Source organism: Ranitomeya variabilis, chromosome 6 (genome assembly GCF_051348905.1).
Source record: "Ranitomeya variabilis isolate aRanVar5 chromosome 6, aRanVar5.hap1, whole genome shotgun sequence".
NCBI classification, from domain to species: Eukaryota; Metazoa; Chordata; class Amphibia; order Anura; family Dendrobatidae; genus Ranitomeya; species Ranitomeya variabilis.
In genome coordinates, this window is record NC_135237.1 from 406,785,606 (window position 1) to 406,811,931 (window position 26,326).

Below are 26,326 nucleotides of genomic sequence, written 5' to 3' on the forward strand. Positions count from 1 at the left end.
ATAGTATGACGTTAAAAGTGCTCAAACGATCACTGAATGTGGTCAGATTTTTATTATAAATCCACAGCGCAGAATATCCCATGAATGCTGATGGGACACATCTGCAGAATTGGGCTCTTAGCAATTGTCTGAACTCCTATACACAGGAGCGACCTGCTCTCCAGTGACTGACTCATATCTATAAGATATCCTGCTGATTTGTCCTAATTGCATGGGATAGAAATACCCTATTAAGAGCAGCTAACATTAATAGCATGTGGCTATTGTTTCAAAGTACAAGACTTGTTTCAAAGTACAAGACTTCTTCATCAGGACACCACAGTATCTGTGGTGTCCTGATGAATAAGTCTTGTACTTTGAAACGCGTTGAATAAATCCACAATCTAACGGCTACATATTTGGACCTTGAATCATTCAGCAGCGCAGTTTAAATCCACACTTTACCCCCTTTTTTATATTCAACCAAAGAGGGGGTTTATGGCATATTCCCAGGATTTGCCATAAATGTGTGATAGGTAGCCGAACTGGGACAAGCAGCCACTCCAGGTTTTAGGACCCCCTAAATCATTTCCTGCCCCTTTTGAACAGCTATTATAAATAGTCTTAAATGAGTGAGAAAAAGCCACAGAAATAAAATATACGGTAATCTTCATTATTAAATGAGCAAAAAACAAAAATTCATTTCTAAAGAGAGTAATACATCTACTACTAGGTATAGGGCATAAAGTAGGAGGGGTGAGGATAAGGGGATACTATCCCTAAAACAATTCATCCTGCCTAGCTGCGGAGGTTGGCACCCTATAAAGCCACACAAGATTGGGGTCTTTGTGCAACGTAGTCTTGCCCTAGGGGACCCTAAATCCGGATAGTCCATTCCCTCATATAAACAATTCATAGGGCAGGACAGAAATGGTATCCATACAAAGGAAAAACATTACCTCATAAGGAACACACAAGTGAGTGAACATGAGCCTGTAAGATTTTTTCATATTTCACCTAACTTTGTAAGTTTCTTCAGCTCCTATTATAAATAGACAAATGGCTGTTCTTGCATGACACTCTGCATTCACCTTCATAGGAGGCATGGGGAATCGCATACACATTCTGGAGATAGATATAATACTCACAGGAAAGGCCAGACATTTAACACCTGGGTACACCATAAATGTCCAAGAGAGGACTAGCCCTTGAAATACAATTATCTGACCAGCTGACAGATCTATAGATTCCAAAACGGCAGCAACTTCCCATCCCTAGTTAAAGAATCTCTCTTACATGAGCATGGGAGGGTTATGTCCCTACTATACAATAAAGTACCGTACATTTCATCAACGTATTCCTGATAAAGAGCTGCAAGATAGTGAAGGCTAGGCGCCATCTCCATCATTTATTGTCTACGTTTGCGGCATATACAAAAGCTGAGCATAGCCATCAGTCCCCCATTCAGTTGATAGAAAAAAAACACTTTTTTTGATTACTTAAAAATGTGTAATTTCCTCCCTTTCTACACTGAGGTTTCCAGCTCAAAGGAACATAGTACTATATACAATTTCTGTTTCACATTGAATCCTATGCATGACATCGTTATTTGTCTACAAATTGGCATTCATTGATGCGCTGTGCTGGAGGGACGAGCCAGGAAACCATCCATATGTGTACTTCTGAAAGAAGGCTTGAGCAGTCTGAACAAAGCCTTAGAAAGGGAGTAAAAAAACAAAACGACATAACAGATCGACACAATGGGAGTACAAAGGTTCTGTTATCTCAGCAGGTAGTTCCTGTAACAGCTTCATAAGAAACAAGGATATGTATTCATATTGTCCCTATATATAACCCAGAACACACCTAGCTTCTTGGCAACCAAATTATAACTGCGCTACAGAAGACAAAAAAAGAAATCTGTGGAGACCACTATAACAATCCAAAATCACATCTATAGTTATATTTAACCATAAAGTTTTCCCCGCTTAAAAGGGATAGTCCAAGATAACGATATCGATGACCTGTCCATAGGGCAAGATATCAATATCGATGGGGTCCGACACCCCCACTGTCAGCTGTTACCGGCTCCAGCAGTGGCAGGAGGTAAACAAGGTACAGAGCTGAACAGCTCGGCCCCATATCCTGCTGAAGAGTACACCCGGCAGTGGCGAGTATATATGTACGGAGCTCCGCTGTTCAGCACCGCTCACATTTGTCCGCTGCCAGGACAGGCGCCAAGTGTCAGACCTCTACTGATCTACAGAACCAGAGTCCCAAATTCTGGGCGACTGGAGCAATTGGGCGGGGAATAACCTCAGCTCAATTCATTTCTATGGTACTGATAGAATGGCTGTCTTAGCCAGTCCCATAAAAACAAACATTTTGAGAGAAATTATCCATGCGCTGTGTATGAAAGTCACAATAATATCCCCAACAACTTGCACATGGGAACGTGCCCTTATAATAGCACAGGGGGAGATATTAGCAGCCAAATGGTGACTTCAGAAACCAGTAACTAATAACAGCTCGTTACAAGGCATGAAAACACTTTGGGGCAGACTCATTCCAGCAGTTTTCACTGGTGTTAAACCTTTCCTGGCCAGCCCAGCCAACGCTTAGAAAATGGGTGGAAACTAATGGTGGAGACAAATTCATCATGCTATAAGCGAAAAAGTGGAATAAATTACAGCTTATATGTACTCTGGTCAATAGTGTACGTGTGTATATATGTACAAAATAGTAGGCAGCACACTAAAGGAATATCAAAAAAGTGAACAAACTTAACTTATCCTGTGTGCAAAACAGCAAAGTTTCAGCTCTGAGGGGCCTTGACAAAAGCTCTTTGGAGCTGAAATGTTTTTTGCACACATGGAAAATTAAAAGTTTGTTCACTTTTTTTTTTTTTTTTTTTACATTCCTATAGTGTGATGCCTGCTTTTTTGTACTTAACCTGCAGGATGGAACCTAACATCATCGATAGAGATAGATATTTTTTTTACGTATTTATCTCCATATCTAGCGGTTATGCACAGTATAAGATTCTAGAAGCTCCTTAAGTGCTCGGCTCTTAGTGAACTTAGCATGAAGAATGTCAGTCTTAAAGCACCACTCGAGAGTTGTGGGTGTTCTTCAGCACTGGAGTGGAGCTTAAAACGTTAAGTCCTCTGGTCATATACACACCCACCAAAGTCGGAAGCTATGTCACATGCAGGGGAACTACTCCAGGAGTGAAATTTAAAAAAAAACAAAAAAACACTCTGGAGTGAGTGGTGCTTTAATGAATCAGTATTGTGTATTTTCTTGTGATGCCACCATTACTTTACAACCGTTGGGTGTCTTGATGCAATTTTGTATTAAAACATAATATTTTGTAGGAAATGTATAAAAATTAATTTCTGTGGTTAAGTCTGACCCAAAAACAACCTTAGAGGTTTTTTCCCACTAGCCATATGTGCACGGGATTTTCTGAAGCAGAATTGCAAGCCTAACATCCAAAGCATAATACAGTGGAAGAAATGTGGATGAAATTTCCCAAAAGCGTATTGACACGTGCTGTAACAGACAGCTGCATACATTGGCCAGAGCTGCCGATTTCACTTCAAGGAAGAAAAAAAAAAAATGGCAGAAATGCATTGGTATTTCCCCAGCAGATTCGCTGCTAGTTCCATAGGAATAAGCTCTAGATGTACATTTCCTAACAATAAAAGTCTAGGATAGGCAAAGTTCATTCCTGCCAGTTAAAGAATGTTAGTTCTCGGTCTTAGATTATTTTTTTCTTGTGGGGCGAAGAACATACAGACAGGTAGTTGCTAACTACCTGCCTGTTCTGCCAGGCGCCGATTTGTGCCTTCTCAGAGCAGTCACACGCCATTCATGCTTCAACTGTCCTCAACACAACAGAGCAGTTCTTCCTCTTCCGGTTTTCTCTATCGTTCATGCTGGTCAACCATCAGCTCCCTGCAGTTTAGCCGCAGAAGGCCAGCTTTCAATCAGCATGACATCAGCAGTAATGCATGGTCAACAGAGCAGAGGGGAAGAGAAGTAGCTGCTCTGTTGACATGACATCACAGTAAGCAACAGAAGCGCCTGGGCAAGAGCAAAGATCGGCGATGCAAAATAGGAAGATCGCAACTAACTGCTGGTAAATTCTTGGCCCCATAGGGAAAAATAAACAGTCCCAGATAACCCCTTTAAGTCTACATCTGTATGACCAAATTATCACATATTTCTAACCCAAAGAGAGAGCATCATAAAAGCTCCCTTCATGTTTCTAGAGGCTGCACAAGGGCAGAGAAGCCGGTTCTCCATCATTTGGCAAGCACACAGATACAGAAAGTAAAATTTTCACAAGCTTTACACCCCAATAATGAGCCCTAATATTAAGGCATCAGCAAGCATATTAAGTCAAAACAGCGCGCGCGCGCGTGCGTGCGTGCGTGTGTCCCCGCAAGACCGCTACGTCATCATCTTGCGAGACCGCAATGCATGGCCCGGAGCGTCGCGATAAGCGGGAAAGGTGTGTATATAATGATTTTTTTTATTTTTTTCTTATTTTTAACATTAGATCTTGTTACTATTGATGCTGCATAGGCAGCATCAATAGTAAAAAGTTGTTCTCACATGGTTAATAGCAGAGTTAACGGACTGCGTTACACTGCGGCATAACGCAGCCATTAACCCTGTGTGAGCGCTGACTGGAGGGGGCACTGACAGTAGGAAGGGACGAATTCCAGCGATGCGGGATTACCGTGACAGACAGACAGAGAAGTGGCTTATACTCGGGTCGGCTTATACTCGAGTATATACGAATATATATATATTTATTATACACAAATATATTTTACACACACAGTAGATCTCCGGGAGTGGAAAGGTTCAGACACAAAGGGAACCTGTCAACATATTTTTTACATACCATTGTGGAGTCCAACACCCAGTAAGGTTTAATATCTCTTGAATACTTTGTAAAGGAAAAAAGTTATTCCTGAAGGTTTTTACACATGGAAGTAATGGATATGGCTGTACAGGTACTTTATCACCAATAAAAATTCAGTTACATCGGTTACATCCGCAGCTCACTATGTACTGAAAGATGACCGAAGTCTCGCCAGCCCACCCGTGACTGAAAGCCCAAGCCTACTGGGAGAAATAAAGTTAATTTCCTCTTGGCAGGCGGGCTTCGGGCAGGTTCAGAATGCCATTAACCTGCAGATTATTATAGCTGCAGGTTAATGGCAATATAATATATGGTATTTGTATTTATTACAGGTTCCCTTTAAAGAGAATGGTTTTTGCCACCCCATCTGAGTGCAGCATAATGTAGAGGCAGTGGCCCCGATTCCAGCAATGTGTCTCTTACTGAACTTATTAATGCAGTTCTCTTTTTCTTTTTTAATCTATGTCTTCTCTGCTGCAGATCTGCCAGTTTTCCGAATATTGAGATCTGTATAACCTCACCCACATAACTGATTGGCTGCTTTCTGCCTATGCACAGTTTGAACAGAAAGCTTCCAATCAGTAGTGGGGTTAGAGCTCATGAATATGGAGGACTACATGGCAGCAGGTTTACTAGTCCTCTTGTGATAATCTCCTACTGATAAAACAATGATTCTATGAAAACTACACAAAGCAGCCCAGTAAGTGACACATTGCTGGAATCAGGGCCCCTGCCCCTACATTATGCTGCTATAAGATTAGGTAGCAAAAATCTACTGACAGATTCCCTCTTCGTAGACAGTGCCCTTCCTGTTAAACCAACTACTGGCAGAAAATGCAGTGTATTCTAAAAGTGAAAAGAATTCCCCTATTAACAAATCCAGCCTATAGTGGGCACATATATTAATATGGCACTAGCTCGACTGATTATCACACTTGTACAAAGCAAAAATAAATAAATAAATAAAAAATAAAAAAATCACAAATCTCTTGGTAGTTTCAAGGTGTTTGTATAAGATCTTTACATTTCCAAAGCCAAGAAGAGACCATAAGCAGGCTGTAAGGTAAGCCCACCCTGACCATCGAGCTGATCTACATCTCATATAAGGAGTGTAACCCCACACATATAGGGAGGGAAACGTCTCAGCCAATTTTGGCAACACACTAGGATAGCAAAGAAGCATTTCACAGTGCACTAATTTTAGCCATGAAGAAACCTTCTCAATTTGCAGCAATGCTATGTGTAAAGCCAAGATGCGCTGATGCTCTTGCAGACCATGGAAGGTATGCCAAATACAGTGACTAATAATTTACTGGAATTAGGGCCATTAAAATGGTCCTGGCTGATTAAAATCACTAATAAAGATAAACATCAACATGGATCCCGTGACACAGGATGGCAGATCCACCACCGATGCCATTCTGTTGCTCGGCTAATGCCAGACTACCACCGAGGTGAACGCCATAGACACGTTCTGATTCATCAAGGAGCAGCTTACCTATTTTTTTCCTTAAAATAAAAATGACGTAGTGGGGATTTTCATGTGAATAACCCGATGTTTACCCTGGTTACCAGTGTAAAATGTAAAAAAACCAAACAGTACATACTCACCTTCGCGTCCCCCGGCATCCGCTTCCTGCACTGACTGATCGCCGGCCCTAACAGCAGAGCGGGGACGTCACCGCTGTGCTGTGCTTTCACTTTATGGCCGGTGCTCAGTCAGTGCAGGAAGCGGACGGCGGGGGACGCGAAGGTGAGTATGTAGTGTTTGTTTTTTTTACATTTTACACCGGTAACCAGGGTAAACATCGGGTTACTAAGCGCGGCCCTGCGCTTAGTAACCCGATATTTACCCTGGTTACCATTGTAAAACATCGCTGGTATCGTTGCTTTTGCTGTCAAACACAACGATACACGGCGATCTGACGACCAAATAAAGTTATGAACTTTAATCAACGACCAGCGATATCACAGCAGGATCCTGATCGCTGCTGCGTGTCAAACACAACGATATCGCTAGCCAGGACGCTGCAACGTCACGGATCGCTAGCGATATCGTTTAGTGTGACGGTACCTTTAGAATGCTTTATAAGGTTCTGTTCAGTTTGGTAACGAATCCAGTATTAAAAAAAAACTGGAACCATTACTGAAAGCAAATGCAAAATGAAGTTCCATTTTTTTAATGGATCAGTCATAAAAAAGAAGATCCATTAACAGATGACCATTCATAATGTACAGAAACAACTGATCCAGGTTTTTTTGGCCTGACAAGTTGTGCAGACTGTTTTCTGATCCAGCTAAAAAAAAAAAGGAGATTGAATCTGGAAAGGAGACAAATTAAACGTTTTATGACACTTTTCCTATTCAAATTATTTAGTTCAATAGCAAATTTACTTCTGGCCTTAGTGTCCCAAAAACGGATCCAAAAATGGAAACAACTACTGGACATGTGAACATAGATTTACATGTAATATAGCACCTCAATCTCAGTCCCCAGAAAAACCCTTTAAATAGAGGGGCAATTTTTTTTGAGCTCATTAAATGAGATTTGCAAACTACTAGGCTAAAAATAAATTTGCTGTCCTAAAATGCAAATGCTACAGGTCATGAGTGGGATCCTCTATGCATGGTATATGCAATTGTTCATTTTTTCTCCACATCCTGTGATGCAGAATTTTGCAAAGAAATTAAAGCATAAAAAGATGTAGATGATCGGGCAAAGGACAGGTTCAGTTCTTTCCATCTTATCACATGAGCTGTATTCTTCTGTTCTGTAGGTGAATCTATGTATAAACTGGCTCTGCAGGTGGAGCAGCATTTCACCATAGAGGCAGGATGTTGAGTAGTAAAGCCTCATTACCTTTTTTTGCTGTTCTAGATTACCTGTAACTTTACACCACATACCTGCTCCTTATAATCCTGACCCTCCTCAGTAGTGACCGGGAGCCGTATCGCTGCCTCCAGTTTTATTAAGAGTAGTTGCTTGTGAGGCAAAGACTAGTTACAATATGCATTCTCGGTCAGAAGCTTTCTACCATAAGTACACTCTTAATGGTCTAAAAAAAAAGAAAAAAAAAAAAAAAAAGAAGGACTAGAACCATGCTCAGAAATCCCTAAGGGAAGAAATTATTAAATCTTTAGAGCCACTTAAAGATATGGATGAATGCAGGTTGACATACAGTATACCGCCTAAGATGTCATATGACCATAGAAGAATTTAGCAACAATGATATCCAATCTTTAGTGTTAAAGGCAGTATATCCAAGGATAATGCTGATGTATAATGGAACGTTCACGGTAAGATCATGTGGCATGTCTTGTGCCCAACCTCCTCTCACATGAGACAAGGCATCAAGATTCCATCCTACTAGATACAAAGATTAGAGCCAACCCTGCTGCCAGGTCCCCAGCACTGCAATCTTCTAGTAATCTGGTTATCCTGAGGTCCAAGATCCAAATCTAACCAGGTGCAACATCTACAAGGAGCTTTAATATTCTATGAATGGGTTTATGCTGGTGCCTCCCACATGGCAAGAATAAACTGCTAGCTTTACTGCCTGTGGCCACCAGAACGCTGCAAACATTGTATCATCTGCGGCTTTACGACCCCTCTTCTGATTAGTAGGTCCCCGCGAGATCATGCATGCACCGTCGTGAAATGACACTGCGCAGGATATGCCACAGGTAAGGCCTCTTTCACACTTCAGTTGTTTGGCGTCAGTCTAAATCCGCCATTTTCCTCAAAAAACGGATCCGTTTTTTTTTTTTTCCGACGGATCCATTTTTTTCCCCATAGACTTGCATTAGCGACGGATTGTGACTGATGGTCGTCCGTTCCATCCGTCATGCGACGGATCCGTCAAAATTGGGCGGACGTCATCTAGACATTGACGGTCACTGCAACGTTTTTTGTCTGCGTTGAAATGGCGGATCGTGACGGATCCGTCGCGTCCGTCATTTCATAGAATGGCCACCTATGGGCGACGGATCCGTCGCAACCGTCATTTCGGCGGATCCGTCGCCCCAATCCGTTTTTTCAATTTTTTTCAGTTGCGCATGCTCCAAAAAGTATATACAACCCCCGAGTAACGGATCCGTCAAAAAAACGGATCCGTTACATTTTTTCAACTATTGTGACGGATCCGTCGATCCGTCATTATGTCGGAAGTGACTGACGCCAAAAAACTGAAGTGTGAAAGAAGCCTAAGGCTACTTTCACACTAGCGTCGTGCACTGCACGTTGCTATGCGTCGTTTTGGAGAAAAAACGCATCCTGCAAAAGTGCTTGCAGGATGCGTTTTTTCTTCATAGACTTGCATTAGCGACGCATTGCCACACGTCGCAATCGTCGTGCGACGGTTGCGTCGGTCCGTCGCCACCAAAAAACATTGCATGTAACGTTTTTTGATGCGTCGAGACCGTCTTTTCCGACCGCGCATGCGCAGCCGGAACTCTGCCCCCGCCTCCCTGCACATCACAATGGGGCAGCGGATGCGTTGAAAAACAGCATCCACTGCCCCCATTGTGCGGCGCTTTCACTGCTTGCGTCGGTACGTCGCAATTCGTCGTGCGACGCTAGTGTGAAAGTAGCCTAAGAGGAGGTTCACAGTGCTGGTCTAGAGGCCAATGACTACTGACATGACCACAGGACCAGGGTCCTATGAGTCTTTTTGCTCAACTCTAGATAGGCAGATTGGCTTCCAATGAAACGGACCAGTGTATCATGAGGACCGAAGACAAGGACTGATGTGGGTAATTAGAATCTGCGCACAGCACAGAAGAATACTAGCAAGAGGAAGTCACTGCATTAAGTGTTGACTGACCAAAGGTAACATCAGGACGAAAAATGTAAAAAGTACTAATAACATAACATACACAAAAAAACACTTAACATCTACCAGTGACGCCCAAAATGAGGGTGCTATCCAACGACAACCCTCTAAACACCACAATAGTGACGGAGCCACAGCACCAAAAAGATAAAAACTATTTCTCCAGCAATAACCAAGACCTTATACAGCCAAGTCAATGAAAAAAGTTATGGCTGCTTAATAGTGGTTCGATAAAATTTAAAAACCCACTTTGTTATCCGGCCGGGGGCGGGGGTTTGGGGTCGAACAAGCTTGGCCTCAAAGGGATGTTTTATTCAATAAAATATTTTATTTTTTACTACGAATTTGATAAAATTCTAAGCTTCAAAAGCAAAATAAAAAGGTTTACTAGGAATATGTGAGACATCCAGTGAAAGCAGCACACCTCCCTCATACACGCAGGGGTCCTCCTGGAGCAGTGGGGTCAGAGATTTGTACTCAAAAGAATATTACCAAGTGTTAGGAGCTGGAATACAGAACAGATGTCACCTGCTGGAGTAGCAAAGTGGCTCAGTGACACCAGCGCTTGCACTGATAGACAATGAACCAGTTACCTCTCCGGGTACCGATCCCGTTGGTCCTGTATTTTTTTGCTGCAAATCAATGAAAACCCCCATAGACATCAACAGAAAACAAGTGGGGACATTTTATGCCCGAGGCAAATTTCAAAGGCTCTGCGCTTAGTAACCCGATGTTTACCCTGGTTACCCGGGGACTTCGGCATCGCTCCAGCCCCGTGATTGCAACGTGTGACCGCAGTCTACGACGCTGGAGCGATAATCATACGACGCTGCGACGTCACGAATCGTGCCGTCGTAGCGATCAAAATTGCACTGTGTGACAGTACCCTTAGGCTTGTTTAGATTTCTTTGTCAACATCATGGCTAGCCAGCATGGCACCAGGCACGGCCCGAGGGCAAGCATACACATCAGGTCCTGTCACATGCCAACGATCATCAGGAATTAAACGTGGCATCTACATAGCACAAAAGCGAGGTGATCACATGTTCTTACACTGTTGGAAATCTCCCAGAGCCCCGTCATATTCACCTGCAGGAGGACAAGGACGTCCTGCTGGGCAGAGGTATGCGGCTACCTTCTATCCATCGTATGGAGTGGCGCAGTCTGAAGGCTCCAGTAGGAAAGGAATCAGCGCTGCATATTAGTCTGTGTAAGCGCTAGGGTGCCAACAATCATCACTAATCTACGAGAGGGGTGATAGCTGCGCCATAATATTACACAGCAATTTACAGACATCAGCACTGTCCCTATTGGAGATCAATCTACATTATCAGAATGTCTTTGGAGTGGAGAAAACTTATGCAAACGCTTGCTGCAGAGACGTAGTGCTAACCACTGAGCCATCATGTATGTAAGCCAAAAACCCACTGAGCCATCATGCTGGCCCTGGGCATCATTAGAGCAATGGTCACAGGAGCATTCCCACATGGCAGTACTGTACTGGTAACTGGCAGGGTTCACCCCCCCCCCCCCTCCCAGCCATAATTTACAGAGTGGATTAAACTTACGCCTGGCATAACCCTATAACATGGCAGCCCATGTTGGTGCCCCTTGGCACAGGGTTGCACCATCACCCCACTATAGACCCCTGAGCGCAGGTCTGTGCCCGGGCACAGTGATGGCAGCCAAATTCCCATGCAGCCAGCCCCACAGTCGCTGCCCCAGTGCCCAGACCTTCCTCCCGCAGGCTGGCACATGTGGCCCGGGTCCTGCCCTGTGCCCCGCTTCCCCCCGCACATTACACCGGCTTTACCTTTGAATTTGAGCTCGTGTGGCGGGTCGAGGACCAGGACCTGCTCGTGCTTGGACATGTTGGCCCCTCCGGCAGCACACATGCACCTCACAGCTCGGACACGGGAGAGGGGATGCGGGAAGAGGCCTCCGGTAGTGGGTAACGCTGCTGAGCCCGGCAGATAACGCCACCAGGCCGGGTATGTAAGGGAGACACCGAGGCAGGGGGGCCGGCGGCCGTACAGAGTCAGACAGCAGGGTCGGTGCTCGCTGCTCCACCCCCTGCGCTCCAGGTCACCGCTGACTCAACACAGTTGCGGCAGCCGCACAATGGTAGCACAGTGCACGTCAGCGCCGGTAGTGACAGGAACACGTGACGTCAGCACGCAGACCGGAGCCTCACTGCCCACCTGTAGCCACGCCCCCATAGTGAAGCCACGCCCGGATGTTCACGTCACTATCAGTTTGTTTTCTGTTTGTTTTTTTATGGAATGTAAAACTTTATTGAATACAACGATCCGGACACTAGGACGGCCGCAGACACGGCGCTGTCTGTCAGCCACTCCGGGGCACTATCAGTATATAGCAGGACGGTGATGGCCACAGACCATCTGCTCGGCCTCTGAGCCGGGGCGGGCGGCGGGCACCGTGCCCATTGTACCAACACGAAACCGGTTATCAGAATGGGAAAACAGCGATCAGATAAAAAGGGAAATTCAGCCTTTTGATGGTGCAGACATTTTTTTTCTCTAATTTTACTGTATAGAAAGTCATTATTAAAGAATTAGATTATGTCTATGGGCAGCCCATAGAATTTATGAGAATTTATGAGGTGAGTGTGCATAAGAACCCACTGGCCAGGGCATGGTCACTAATAATGAGCGGTAGGGATATTACTTACAGTTATCACAGGACTGCACCAACGAAGGGACATACTAAAAAGAATGAAGAAAAGGAATAAATAAAAAGAATGAACATAATAACTTAAAGCTCCAAAGAGATGGATAGATGTTATAGATTTCTTATGCATCTTGGATATGAACTGAACAAGAATTATATGTAGACAATTAGGAAATCAACGCAGATCCCATATAAACAGGTGTATACTATATTCCCTGAGCATGATAGGTGGGGAATGAACATGAAATATATGTAGATAATAGAGGAATGAACACATATCCCATATAAACAGGTGTATATTATATTCCCTGTGCCTGATAGGTGGGGAATGAAGATGAAATATATGTAGATAATAGAGGAATGAACACATATCCCATAATAACAGGTGTATATTAAATTCCCTGTGCCTGATAGGTGGGGAATGAACATGAAATATATGTAGAGAATAGGGGAATGAACACATATCCCATATAAACAGGTGTATATTATATTCCCTGTGCCTGATAGGTGGGAAATGAACATGACATATATGTAGATAATAGGAGAATGAACACATATCCCATATAAACAGGTGTATATTATATTCCCTGAGCCTGATAGGTGGGGAATGAACATGAAATGTATGTAGATAATAGGAGAATGAACACATATCCCATATAAACAAGTGCATATTATATTCCCTGAGCCTGATAGGTGGGGAATGAACATGAAATATATGTAAATAATAGAGGAATGAACACATATCCCATATAAACAGGTGTATATTATATTCCCTGTGCCTGATAGGTGGGGAATGAACATGAAATATATGTAGATAATAGGGGAATGAACACATATCCCATATAAACAGGTGTATATTATATTCCCTGAGCCTGATAGGTGGGGAATGAACATGAAATATATGTAGAGAAGAGAGGAATGAACACATATCCCATATATACAGGTGTATATTATATTCCCTGAGCCTGATAGGTGGGGAATGAAGATGAAATATATGTAGATAATAGAGGAATGAACACATATCCCATATAAACAGGTGTATATTATATTCCCTGTGCCTGATAGGTGGGGAATGAACATGAAATATATGTAGAGAATAGGAGAATGAACACATATCCCATATAAACAGGTGTATATTATATTCCCTGAGCCTGATAGGTGGGGAATGAACATGAAATATATGTAGATAATAGAGGAATGAACACATATCCCATATAAACAGGTGTATATTATATTCCCTGTGCCTGATAGGTGGGGAATGAATATGAAATACATGTAGAGAATAGGAGAATGAACACATGTCCCATATAAACAGGTGCATATTATATTCCCTGTGCCTGATAGGTGGGGAATGAACATTAAATATATGTAGATAATAGGGGAATGAACACATCCCATATAAACAGGTGTATATTATATTCCCTGAGCCTGATAGGTGGGGAATGAACATGAAATATATGTAGAGAAGAGAGGAATGAACACATATCCCATATATACAGGTGTATATTATATTCCCTGAGCCTGATAGGTGGGGAATGAAGATGAAATATATGTAGATAATAGAGGAATGAACACATATCCCATATAAACAGGTGTATATTATATTCCCTGTGCCTGATAGGTGGGGAATGAACATGAAATATATGTAGAGAATAGGAGAATGAACACATATCCCATATAAACAGGTGTATATTATATTCCCTGAGCATGATAGGTGGGGAATGAACATGAAATATATGTAGAGAAGAGAGGAATGAACACATAACCCATATAAACAGGTGTATATTATATTCCCTGAGCCTGATAGGTGGGGAATGAACATGAAATATATGTAGAGAATAGGGGAATGAACACATATCCCATATAAACAGGCGTATATTATATTCCCTGAGCCTGATAGGTGGGGAATGAAGATGGAATACTTGTAGATAATAGAGAAATGAACACATATCACATATAAACAGGCGTATATTATATTCCCTGTGCCTGATAGGTGGGGAATGAACATGAAATATATGTAGATAATAGAGTAATGATCACATATCCCATATAAACAGGTGTATATTATATTCCCTGTGCCTGATAGGTGGGGAATGAACATGAAATATATGTAGAGAATAGGAGAATGAACACATATCCCATATAAACAGGTGTATATTATATTCCCTGAGCCTGATAGGTGAGGAATGAACATGAAATATATGTAAATAATAGAGGAATGAACACATATCCCATATATACAGGTGTATATTATATTCCCTGAGCCTGATAGGTGGGGAATGAACATGAAATATATGTAGAGAATAGGGAAATGAACACATATCCCATATAAACAGGTGTATATTATATTCCCTGAGCCTGATAGGTGGCGAATGAACATGAAATATATGTAGAGAATAGGAGAATGAACACATATCCCATATAAACAGGTGTACAGTGGGGCAAAAAAGTATTTAGTCAGTCAGCAATAGTGCAAGTTCCACCACTTAAAAAGATGAGAGGCGTCTGTAATTTACATCATAGGTAGACCTCAACTATGGGAGACAAACTGAGACAAAAAAAATCCAGAAAATCACATTGTCTGTTTTTTTATCATTTTATTTGCATATTATGGTGGAAAATAAGTATTTGGTCAGAAACAAAATTTCATCTCAATACTTTGTAATATATCCTTTGTTGGCAATGACAGAGGTCAAACGTTTCCTGTAAGTCTTCACAAGGTTGCCACACACTGTTGTTGGTATGTTGGCCCATTCCTCCATGCAGATCTCCTCTAGAGCAGTGATGTTTTTGGCTTTTCGCTTGGCAACACAGACTTTCAACTCCCTCCAAAGGTTTTCTATAGGGTTGAGATCTGGAGACTGGCTAGGCCACTCCAGGACCTTGAAATGCTTCTTACGAAGCCACTCCTTCGTTGCCCTGGCGGTGTGCTTTGGATCATTGTCATGTTGAAAGACCCAGCCACGTTTCATCTTCAATGCCCTTGCTGATGGAAGGAGGTTTGCACTCAAAATCTCACGATACATGGCCCCATTCATTCTTTCATGTACCCGGATCAGTCGTCCTGGCCCCTTTGCAGAGAAACAGCCCCAAAGCATGATGTTTCCACCACCATGCTTTACAGTAGGTATGGTGTTGGATGGATGCAACTCAGTATTCTTTTTCCTCCAAACACGACAAGTTGTGTTTCTACCAAACAGTTCCAGCTTGGTTTCATCAGACCATAGGACATTCTCCCAAAACTCCTCTGGATCATCCAAATGCTCTCTAGCAAACTTCAGACGGGCCCGGACATGTACTGGCTTAAGCAGTGGGACACGTCTGGCACTGCAGGATCTGAGTCCATGGTGGCGTAGTTTGTTACTTATGGTAGGCCTTGTTACATTGGTCCCAGCTCTCTGCAGTTCATTCACTAGGTCCCCCCGCGTGGTTCTGGGATTTTTGTTCACCGTTCTTGTGATCATTCTGACCCCACGGGGTGGGATTTTGCGTGGAGCCCCAGATCGAGGGAGATTATCAGTGGTCTTAAATGTCTTCCATTTTCTAATTATTGCTCCCACTGTTGATTTCTTCACTCCAAGCTGGTTGGCTATTGCAGATTCAGTCTTCCCAGCCTGGTGCAGGGCTACAATTTTGTTTCTGGTGTCCTTTGACAGCTCTTTGGTCTTCACCATAGTGGAGTTTGGAGTCAGACTGTTTGAGGGTGTGCACAGGTGTCTTTTTATACTGATAACAAGTTTAAACAGGTGCCATTACTACAGGTAATGAGTGGAGGAAAGAGGAGACTCTTAAAGAAGAAGTTACAGGTCTGTGAGAGACAGAAATCTTGATTGTTTTTTTCTGACCAAATACTTATTTTCCACCATAATATGCAAATAAAATGATAAAAAAACAGAAAATGTGATTTTCTGGATTTTTTTTCTCAGTTTGTCTCCCATAGTTGAGGTCTACCTATGATGTAAATTACAGACGCCTCTCATCTTTTTAAGTGGTGGAACTTGCACTATTGCTGACTGACTAAATACTTTTTTGCCCCACTGTATATTATATTCCCTGAGCCTGATAGGTGGGGAATGAACATGAAATATATGTAGATAATAGAGTAATGAACACATATCCCATATAAACAGGTGTATATTATATTACCTATGCATGATAGGTGGGGAATGAACATGAAATATATGTAGAGAATAGGAGAATGAACACATATCCCATATAAACAGGTGTATATTATATTCCCTGTGCCTGATAGGTGGGGAATGAACATGAAATATATGTAGAGAATAGGAGAATGAACACATATCCCATATAAACAGGTGTATATTATATTCCCTGAGCCTGATAGGTGGGGAATGAACATGAAATATATGTAGAGAATAGGGGAATGAACACATATCCCATATAAACAGGCGTATATTATATTCCCTGAGCCTGATAGGTGGGGAATGAAGATGGAATACTTGTAGATAATAGAGAAATGAACACATATCACATATAAACAGGCGTATATTATATTCCCTGTGCCTGATAGGTGGGGAATGAACATGAAATATATGTAGATAATAGAGTAATGATCACATATCCCATATAAACAGGTGTATATTATATTCCCTGTGCCTGATAGGTGGGGAATGAACATGAAATATATGTAGAGAATAGGAGAATGAACACATATCCCATATAAACAGGTGTATATTATATTCCCTGAGCCTGATAGGTGAGGAATGAACATGAAATATATGTAAATAATAGAGGAATGAACACATATCCCATATATACAGGTGTATATTATATTCCCTGAGCCTGATAGGTGGGGAATGAACATGAAATATATGTAGAGAATAGGGAAATTAACACATATCCCATATAAACAGGTGTATATTATATTCCCTGAGCCTGATAGGTGGCGAATGAACATGAAATATATGTAGAGAATAGGAGAATGAACACATATCCCATATAAACAGGTGTACAGTGGGGCAAAAAAGTATTTAGTCAGTCAGCAATAGTGCAAGTTCCACCACTTAAAAAGATGAGAGGCGTCTGTAATTTACATCATAGGTAGACCTCAACTATGGGAGACAAACTGAGACAAAAAAAATCCAGAAAATCACATTGTCTGTTTTTTTTATCATTTTATTTGCATATTATGGTGGAAAATAAGTATTTGGTCAGAAACAAAATTTCATCTCAATACTTTGTAATATATCCTTTGTTGGCAATGACAGAGGTCAAACGTTTCCTGTAAGTCTTCACAAGGTTGCCACACACTGTTGTTGGTATGTTGGCCCATTCCTCCATGCAGATCTCCTCTAGAGCAGTGATGTTTTTGGCTTTTCGCTTGGCAACACAGACTTTCAACTCCCTCCAAAGGTTTTCTATAGGGTTGAGATCTGGAGACTGGCTAGGCCACTCCAGGACCTTGAAATGCTTCTTACGAAGCCACTCCTTCGTTGCCCTGGCGGTGTGCTTTGGATCATTGTCATGTTGAAAGACCCAGCCACGTTTCATCTTCAATGCCCTTGCTGATGGAAGGAGGTTTGCACTCAAAATCTCACGATACATGGCCCCATTCATTCTTTCATGTACCCGGATCAGTCGTCCTGGCCCCTTTGCAGAGAAACAGCCCCAAAGCATGATGTTTCCACCACCATGCTTTACAGTAGGTATGGTGTTGGATGGATGCAACTCAGTATTCTTTTTCCTCCAAACACGACAAGTTGTGTTTCTACCAAACAGTTCCAGCTTGGTTTCATCAGACCATAGGACATTCTCCCAAAACTCCTCTGGATCATCCAAATGCTCTCTAGCAAACTTCAGACGGGCCCGGACATGTACTGGCTTAAGCAGTGGGACACGTCTGGCACTGCAGGATCTGAGTCCATGGTGGCGTAGTTTGTTACTTATGGTAGGCCTTGTTACATTGGTCCCAGCTCTCTGCAGTTCATTCACTAGGTCCCCCCGCGTGGTTCTGGGATTTTTGTTCACCGTTCTTGTGATCATTCTGACCCCACGGGGTGGGATTTTGCGTGGAGCCCCAGATCGAGGGAGATTATCAGTGGTCTTAAATGTCTTCCATTTTCTAATTATTGCTCCCACTGTTGATTTCTTCACTCCAAGCTGGTTGGCTATTGCAGATTCAGTCTTCCCAGCCTGGTGCAGGGCTACAATTTTGTTTCTGGTGTCCTTTGACAGCTCTTTGGTCTTCACCATAGTGGAGTTTGGAGTCAGACTGTTTGAGGGTGTGCACAGGTGTCTTTTTATACTGATAACAAGTTTAAACAGGTGCCATTACTACAGGTAATGAGTGGAGGAAAGAGGAGACTCTTAAAGAAGAAGTTACAGGTCTGTGAGAGACAGAAATCTTGATTGTTTTTTTCTGACCAAATACTTATTTTCCACCATAATATGCAAATAAAATGATAAAAAAACAGAAAATGTGATTTTCTGGATTTTTTTTTCTCAGTTTGTCTCCCATAGTTGAGGTCTACCTATGATGTAAATTACAGACGCCTCTCATCTTTTTAAGTGGTGGAACTTGCACTATTGCTGACTGACTAAATACTTTTTTGCCCCACTGTATATTATATTCCCTGAGCCTGATAGGTGGGGAATGAACATGAAATATATGTAGATAATAGAGTAATGAACACATATCCCATATAAACAGGTGTATATTATATTACCTATGCATGATAGGTGGGGAATGAACATGAAATATATGTAGAGAATAGGAGAATGAACACATATCCCATATAAACAGGTGTATACTATATTTTCTGTGCTATATGGGTGGGGAATGAAGATGGAATACTTGTAGATAATAGAGAAATGAACACATATCCCATATAAACAGGCGTATATTATATTCCCTGAGCCTGATAGGTGGGGAATGAACATGAAATATATGTAGAGAATAGAGGAATGAACACATATCCCATATAAACAGGTGTATATTATATTCCCTGAGCCTGCATGGCGACGTGCACGGGCACAGCATGGCGACGATGATGTCATAATGGAAATCCCGCGTCTCTGATTGGTCGAGGCAGCAAGGCCTCGACCAATCAGCGACGGGCACAGTATCGACGTAGATGTCATAATGGTTGCCATGGCGACGATGATGTCCTAAAGGTTGCCTCGACCAATCAGCGACGGGCACAGTCTGCCGCGAATTCTGGAATCATCATTGTCCATATACTACGGGGACATGCATATTCTAGAATACCCGATGCGTTAGAATCGGGCCACAGTCTAGTATGTAGATAATAGGGGAATGATCACATATCTCATATAAACAGGTGTATATTATATTCCCTATGCATGATAGGTGGGGAATGAACATGAAAAATATGTAGAGAATAGGAGACTGAACACATATCCCATATAAACAGGTGTATATTATATTCCCTGTGCCATTCACAAGTCCAGGGGTACCATCTGGTAATCCAAATCCAGCAGGGTGGGCAAGACCATATAACATCACGTGGCCAATGATCCCCATTTTTTTTTTTTTAAAGACCAAGATCATGCTCTTCACCCGAGTGTTCTGAAAAGGAGACTAATGGTGCCACTAAAAAAGTGCACTAATATGCAGTCACTTGAAACCCTCTCCAACAGGAAAAGGGCTCCAAAAACCATTCCCTGACTCTCCAAGCCAGAAGGCCACACTGAGTGTCAGAGCCAAGTAGCTTCCCCTAGCCAAAACCAAGGGAGACCCAATCTTAATCCGAGCATCTGCTTGAGCTGCCACCTGAGTGAAAACTAGGAGCCATCGACTGTCGACTCCACCACTGAGATAGAAGAGTTAGGGGTCATGGGGGGAACAGAACCTGATAGCCACACAGTACACCCCTAGACCATCAGAGGGAATCCATAAGGGGACTGCATATGAAAAATACTAGTAACAGACACAAGGGAAAAGTGAAACATGCAAAATAGTGAAAAAAATAACGAATTTTCCAAAGTATGGTAATTTTGGCTGTACCTTGCAAATGGGAATTTAAACATTCCCTGAACCTTGCCAGGAGGTCCGGATTAAGGGTATGTGCAAAACAAGTATTAAGTAAAGGCTTGTGGAAATGTGCCTTAGTTCTTGTGTTTCCAAGGCCAGTAGATTAAAGTACCCCAGTGTCAACACTATTGGACCACTTTGAACCTCAGGCTTTCAAACTTACAAGCCATAATGGCATTGATCGGGGCAGCCAAGCTTTCCACCAAGGATTCTGGGGTAGGGGGAGCACAATGTCATAATCACTGGAATGAAGTTCTAAAGCAGGCATGTACAACATATGGCCTGCGGTCTACATGTGACCTGCAAAGGATGCTGTGCTGCCTGCGGAGCTGTTCTGGATGCCCTGGTCCCTTTTTCCTCTCTTCAAATGTATTCACTATTCACATGTTTTGGACGTGAATACATTTTAACACTGTGGTGCGGGAACTGGAGCAAAGGAGCGTAAGTCAGGTCTGGCCCCAACTTGCAGAGGCATGATGAGGTCAGCACGCTGCTGACTTTATCACACTGTTGCCGGCACCGACGGGCTGCAGAGGAGTAGAGACAGCACGGGCAACACTAAGCGGTCCATGAAGGATCTGAAGATTAAATGAGTTATCGTTGTGGATAAGGGGGAGGGGATTAATGTTGCTGTGAGAGCACATAATGGGGTGACAATTGTGAAAGGGGGCACAGTTTTGCGAGAGGCAGTGGTGATGGGGGTTACTTTATTCAGAGAGGCAGTATGTTTGTTTGTGGGGGATATTTGGGAGAAGGATGGTGGGAGAATATTTTAGGATGGGACAGTGCATGCGATATTTTACAGACATGCATTGTGCAGAGGATATTTTGAGTAGGGCAGTGTGAGGGGAAATTTTGTGCATGAAGCACAGTGAGGGACAATTATTTATTCAGGGGCACAGCATGGGAGATATTTATAATTCATGTCATGGGGCAGTTTAACAATATTTCTATTTTAAGGGCACCATGATGGGAAGTGCTACAAAAGACTGGAGAAGAGGGAAGGCTGCAGAGATGAGCTCTCGGCGTGAAATGTCATCATGGCATCTGTGCTACAAGTAGACAAAAAAGGATAGGGAAAAATTCAATCAAAGAAATGTCAAATATAAGGTACATGTAAGTAAACGTTTATTTGTGATCCTGGCTACGTCTCCTCAGTGCTGTGTTTCTTATATGGTCCACTGTCTGATGATGACTGTTACCAACTCCCAATATCTCCTCACCATTGTTAAAGACATACTTGGATTTGTGAAACAATTGTACAAGGGGCTGACCCGACATTGCATTTGATTGGTGTACCAAACTTGGTGATTTATTAAATGTACGGATGGTGGTTATGATGCTGCATTCATGAACTGACGGTGGTTCTTGTGCTGTATTCTTGTACTGACAGTGGTTCTGGGGCTGCATATACAGTAGTGTTCAAAATAATAGCAGTGTCTTAGGTAATCACAAAATCTTTATACTAGTTTTATTTCCATGCATTGGGAAGATTGCACATTGTTTTGTAATTCAAAATATTAAGACAAATGTATATAACTTTTAACTAATTTACAGAAAATACCAAAAAATTAACATTAGGCTGTTTAAATAAATAGCAGTGTCTGCTTGGATTTAGCATTCCTGTGAATCACTAACTAATATTTAGTTGTATAAACACATTTTTTTTATAACTGCTTCACATCTATCACATCTTCTTATCTATGCAGAGTCAACCAACTTCTGGCCCTGGTCACTTGTTATTCAAGCCCAGGATGCTTGGGCTACATCCCACAATTTTTTGGTATTAGTTGGCTTTGCCTCAGAAGCGGCACCTTTGATTTCATCCTACAAGTATTCTATCGGATTAAGGTCCGGGAATTGGGCAGGCCGCTACAAAACATCAATTTTGTTGGACTGTAACCAAGATTTTGCTCGTGTACTGGTATGTTTAGGGTCGTTGTCTTGTTGAAACGCCGATTTCAAGGCCATGTCCTCTTCAACATAAGGCAACATGACCTCTTCAAGTATTTTAATATATGCAAACTGGTCCATGATCCCTGGTATGCAGTAAAAAGGTCCAGCACCATAGTAAGAGAAACCTGCCCATATCTTAATGCTGGCACCACCATGCTTCTCTGTCTTCAGAGTGTACTGTGGCCTGAATGCAGAATTTAGGGGTCATCTGACGAACTGTCTGTGGCTATTTTACCCAAAAAGAACAATTTTACTTTCTTCAGTTCACAAAATGTTTATCCATTTCTATTTAGGCCAGTTGAGGTGTTATTTGGCACATTGTATCCACACGTCTTTCTTTTAACAGTGGGACTTTGCGGGGACTTCTTGCTAAGAGATTAGCTTCACACAGGCGTCTTCTAACTGTCATAGTCCTCACAGGTAACTTGAGACTGTCTGTGATCATCCTGGAGCCTATCAGTGGCTGATCCTTTTCCATTTTGGTTATTTTTTCATCCATTTGAATGGTGGTCTTCCATTTTCTTCTTCGTCTCTCTGGTTTGGCTTTCCATTATTAAACATTGGAGATCATTTTAACTGAACAGCCTATCATTGTCTGCACTTCTTTATAAGTTTTACCCTCTCCAATCAACTTTTAATCAACTATTAATCAACTCTCCAACTTTTTAATCAAAGTACGCTGTTCTTCTGAACAATGTCTTGAACGCCCCATATTTCTCAGGCTTTCAAGGTGAAATGCATGTACAACATGTCCTGGCTTTAGCCTTAAATAAGGGCACCTGATTCACACCTGTTTCTTCACAGAATGATTGACCTCATCAATTGAACTCCACATTGCTATTATTTTGAACTCACCTCCTTTCAATTAATTATTCAAGTAATATAATTTATACCAAAAACAAGTGATTAATCTGGTTAGTAATATTGGACTTCTAGTATTTTGAATAGAGATGAGTGAAATTGTTTGGATAATGATCGCCAAACATTAATTCTGCACGAATATGGCACATTCGGATTCGTGATCGGAAACCCGAGCAAAATTTTGTAAAAATCTTTAACATTTGGTAAAAGAGCGGGAAAATATTTGCATTGCCACAAAAATATTTTCAGCACTTTAGCAACGATAATGGTGGTGTTTTTTCAGAGTTTGGCATGTGTTTGATGAGGGGAGGGGGTATGCAGAGCTCAGAGGTGCGGCGTTCTTTGAAGCACAGCACAGCATTAATTTTTTTTCCCCCTGACTTTGTGTGCACATTGCGGTTAGCCAATCAGGGTGCAGGAAACACTCATAATGTACTGACACTACGGCTTATGTAATTTGCTGGTGAAATCACATGTTCCTCTCCATATAAATAGCGGAAATCTTGTTTTAGCGCCATTTTGACACTGACACAGCACAGAGAGGCTGCTCCTGACACTGCCACTGTTACTACCAACTTTTCAGCTATTTAGTTCGGCGGTGTATATCAGTCAGATAGTGTAGCTTGTGTCCAGGGTGGCTGCAAAATTTAACTTCCAGCGCTTTTTTTGGCCATTACTGAGGTCAACAGACAAAGTCAGCAGGGCACATGTCCTACAAGTTTGTTGTGCGCTGATTCTATAGTTCTACATGCACGGGTATAGCATTGTAAATTACTGTATATACTCAAGTATAAGCTGAGATATTAAGCCCATTTTTTGGCCTAAAAGTGCCCCTCTTGTCTTCTACTCGAGTCAATGTCCCAGGGGGTCAGCGGGGGAGGGGGAGCGGCAGCTGTCACATCATTCTCACCTGCTCCCAAAACAGTCTCTGCACTTCCCTGCTTCTCCAATGGTCTCCAGCGCCCGCAGCTCTTCCTTTGTTCAGCGGTCACATGGTTCCACTCATTAAAGTAATTAATATGGATGCCACTCCACTCCCATAGGCGTGGAGCACATATTCATTACTTTAATGAGGGGTACCATGAGACTTATGAACACAGGAACAAGCTGCCGGTGTGCACCAGGAGGGTGAGTATAACGGGGGAGGGTGAGCCATGCGATATTCACCAGTAGCCCTTCCACCGCCGGGCTCTGCCTTCTGTGTCCTCTGGCTGTGACGTTCAGGTCTGAGGGCGCGGCGCGCCCTCTGCCTGAACAATCACTGCAGAGACCTGGAAGACTGTTGTGAATTCTGCTGTTGGGCTTCCTCCGGTGGTTATAAGTGGTAGCACTGCTGTCTTCAATCGCAGCATTTCATCAGGTGTGTCCACTTAATGCTATCCACTGGGCTATTTAGTTTTGCCTCACCCTTCAGTCAGTGCCAGTTGTCCATTGTTCCTGGAGGATTCACATCTCTTCTGGTCTCTCCTGCTTTGCTGTTCATTGCAACAAAGATAAGTTCTTGGGTTTTTTTTGCAGTCCACATGCTGTGAGCCTTATAGTTCAGTGCATTTCTATGTTTTGTCTTGTCCAGCTTGGTCTGTATAAGGACTTGCTCAGCCAAGCTGGAATCTCTGGAGATGCAGATATACCCTCCATACCTTTAGTTAGATGTGGAGATTTGTATTTTCTGTGGTGGATATTTTCTAGTATTTTAATACTGACCGCATAGCACTCTGTCCTATCCTTTCTATCTAGCTAGAATGGCGTTCTTTGCTAAATCCTGATTTCAGTCTGTGTATGTTAATTCCCTCTCCTCTCTCTCAGTCAATATTTGTGAAGGGCTGTCTGTCCTTTGGGGATTTTCTCTGAGGCAAGATAGTTTTTCCGTTTCTCTCTCTGGGGGTATTTAGTCCTTCGTCTGTGACGAGGTGTCTGGGGAGTGACAGGAACATCCCACGGCTACTTCTAGTTGCGGTGTTAGGTTCAGGGTCCGCGGTCAGTACAGGTACCACCTTCTCCAGAGTACGTCTCATGCTGCTCCTAGGCCACCAGATCATAACAGAATACACAGTGGCGCGCCGCGGTGGAATGGGGACCGGTGAATATTGCAAGTGCTGGGGACCTGGCCTCAGCGACGATAGGTGAGTATGTAATTTTTTTTTTATCGCAGCAGCAGCATACAGTGCATATTACTCTATGGAGCATCTTATGGGGCCATCAACCTTTGTGCAGCATTATATGGGGCATAATATTCTATGGAGCATCTTATGGGGCCATCGTTATTAGTGATGGGCGAGTGTACTCGTTGCTCGGGATTTCCCGAGCAGGCTCAGGTGACCTCCGAGTATTTATGACTCCTCGGAGATTTAGTTTTCATAGCGGCAGCTGAATTAGGTACAGCCAGGCTGAATACATGTGGGGATTCCCTAGCAACCAGGCAACCCCCACATGTACTCAGCCTGGCTAGTAGCTGTAAATCATTCAGCTGCTGCGATGAAAAATAAATCTCCGAGCAGTCATAAATATTTGGAGTTCACCCGAGCGTGTTTGGGAAAACCCGAGCAACGAGTACACTCACTCATCACTAATCATTATCCTTTTATGCAGCATTATATGGGGTATATTTTAATATGGAGCATCTTATGGGGCCCATCATGAACTGTATGGAGCATTATATGGGGCTCCTGATTCAATATGGATATTCAAAAACACTTAACCTACTGATGTCTCAATTCATTTTACTTTTATTGGTATCTATTTTAATTTTTTAAATTTTCCAGTAGCTGCTGCATTTCCCACCCTAGGCTTATACTTGAATAAATAAGTTTTCCCATTTTTTTGTGGAAAAATTAGGGTTTTCGGCTTATACTCGGGTTGGCTTACACTCGAGTATATACGGTATATTATTTCAGTAGCTAAATGTAGAAAAGCCTGCTGTATCCCATATTTTAGCTACTTAGATGGGTAATTGCATATCAGTCAGACACCGTTGGTACCTACTGTCCAGTGTGGCTGTTAAATTTACTTTTCAACCTTTTTTTGGGGGGGCGGGGGGTCATACTGAGGTTGCCA

The 26,326-nt window shown here is 42.5% G+C and overlaps 1 protein-coding gene and 1 long non-coding RNA gene across 2 annotated transcripts in view; one reads left to right on the forward strand and one right to left on the reverse strand.

Moving 5' to 3' along the window:
• Positions 1–11,979, reverse strand: part of VAPA (VAMP associated protein A) — a 63,860-nt gene extending 51,881 nt beyond the window's left edge. Inside the window, exon 1 of the mRNA XM_077270192.1 lies at positions 11,564–11,979. Coding sequence (XP_077126307.1) covers positions 11,564–11,645 — 82 coding nt within the window. The 5' untranslated portion in view covers positions 11,646–11,979. The remainder of the gene's footprint in view (positions 1–11,563) is intronic.
• The window catches only part of LOC143782596 (uncharacterized), a 48,909-nt gene continuing 33,411 nt past the window's right edge, over positions 10,829–26,326 (forward strand). The window contains exon 1 of the long non-coding RNA XR_013217001.1: positions 10,829–10,873. This is a non-coding gene — a long non-coding RNA (uncharacterized LOC143782596). The remainder of the gene's footprint in view (positions 10,874–26,326) is intronic.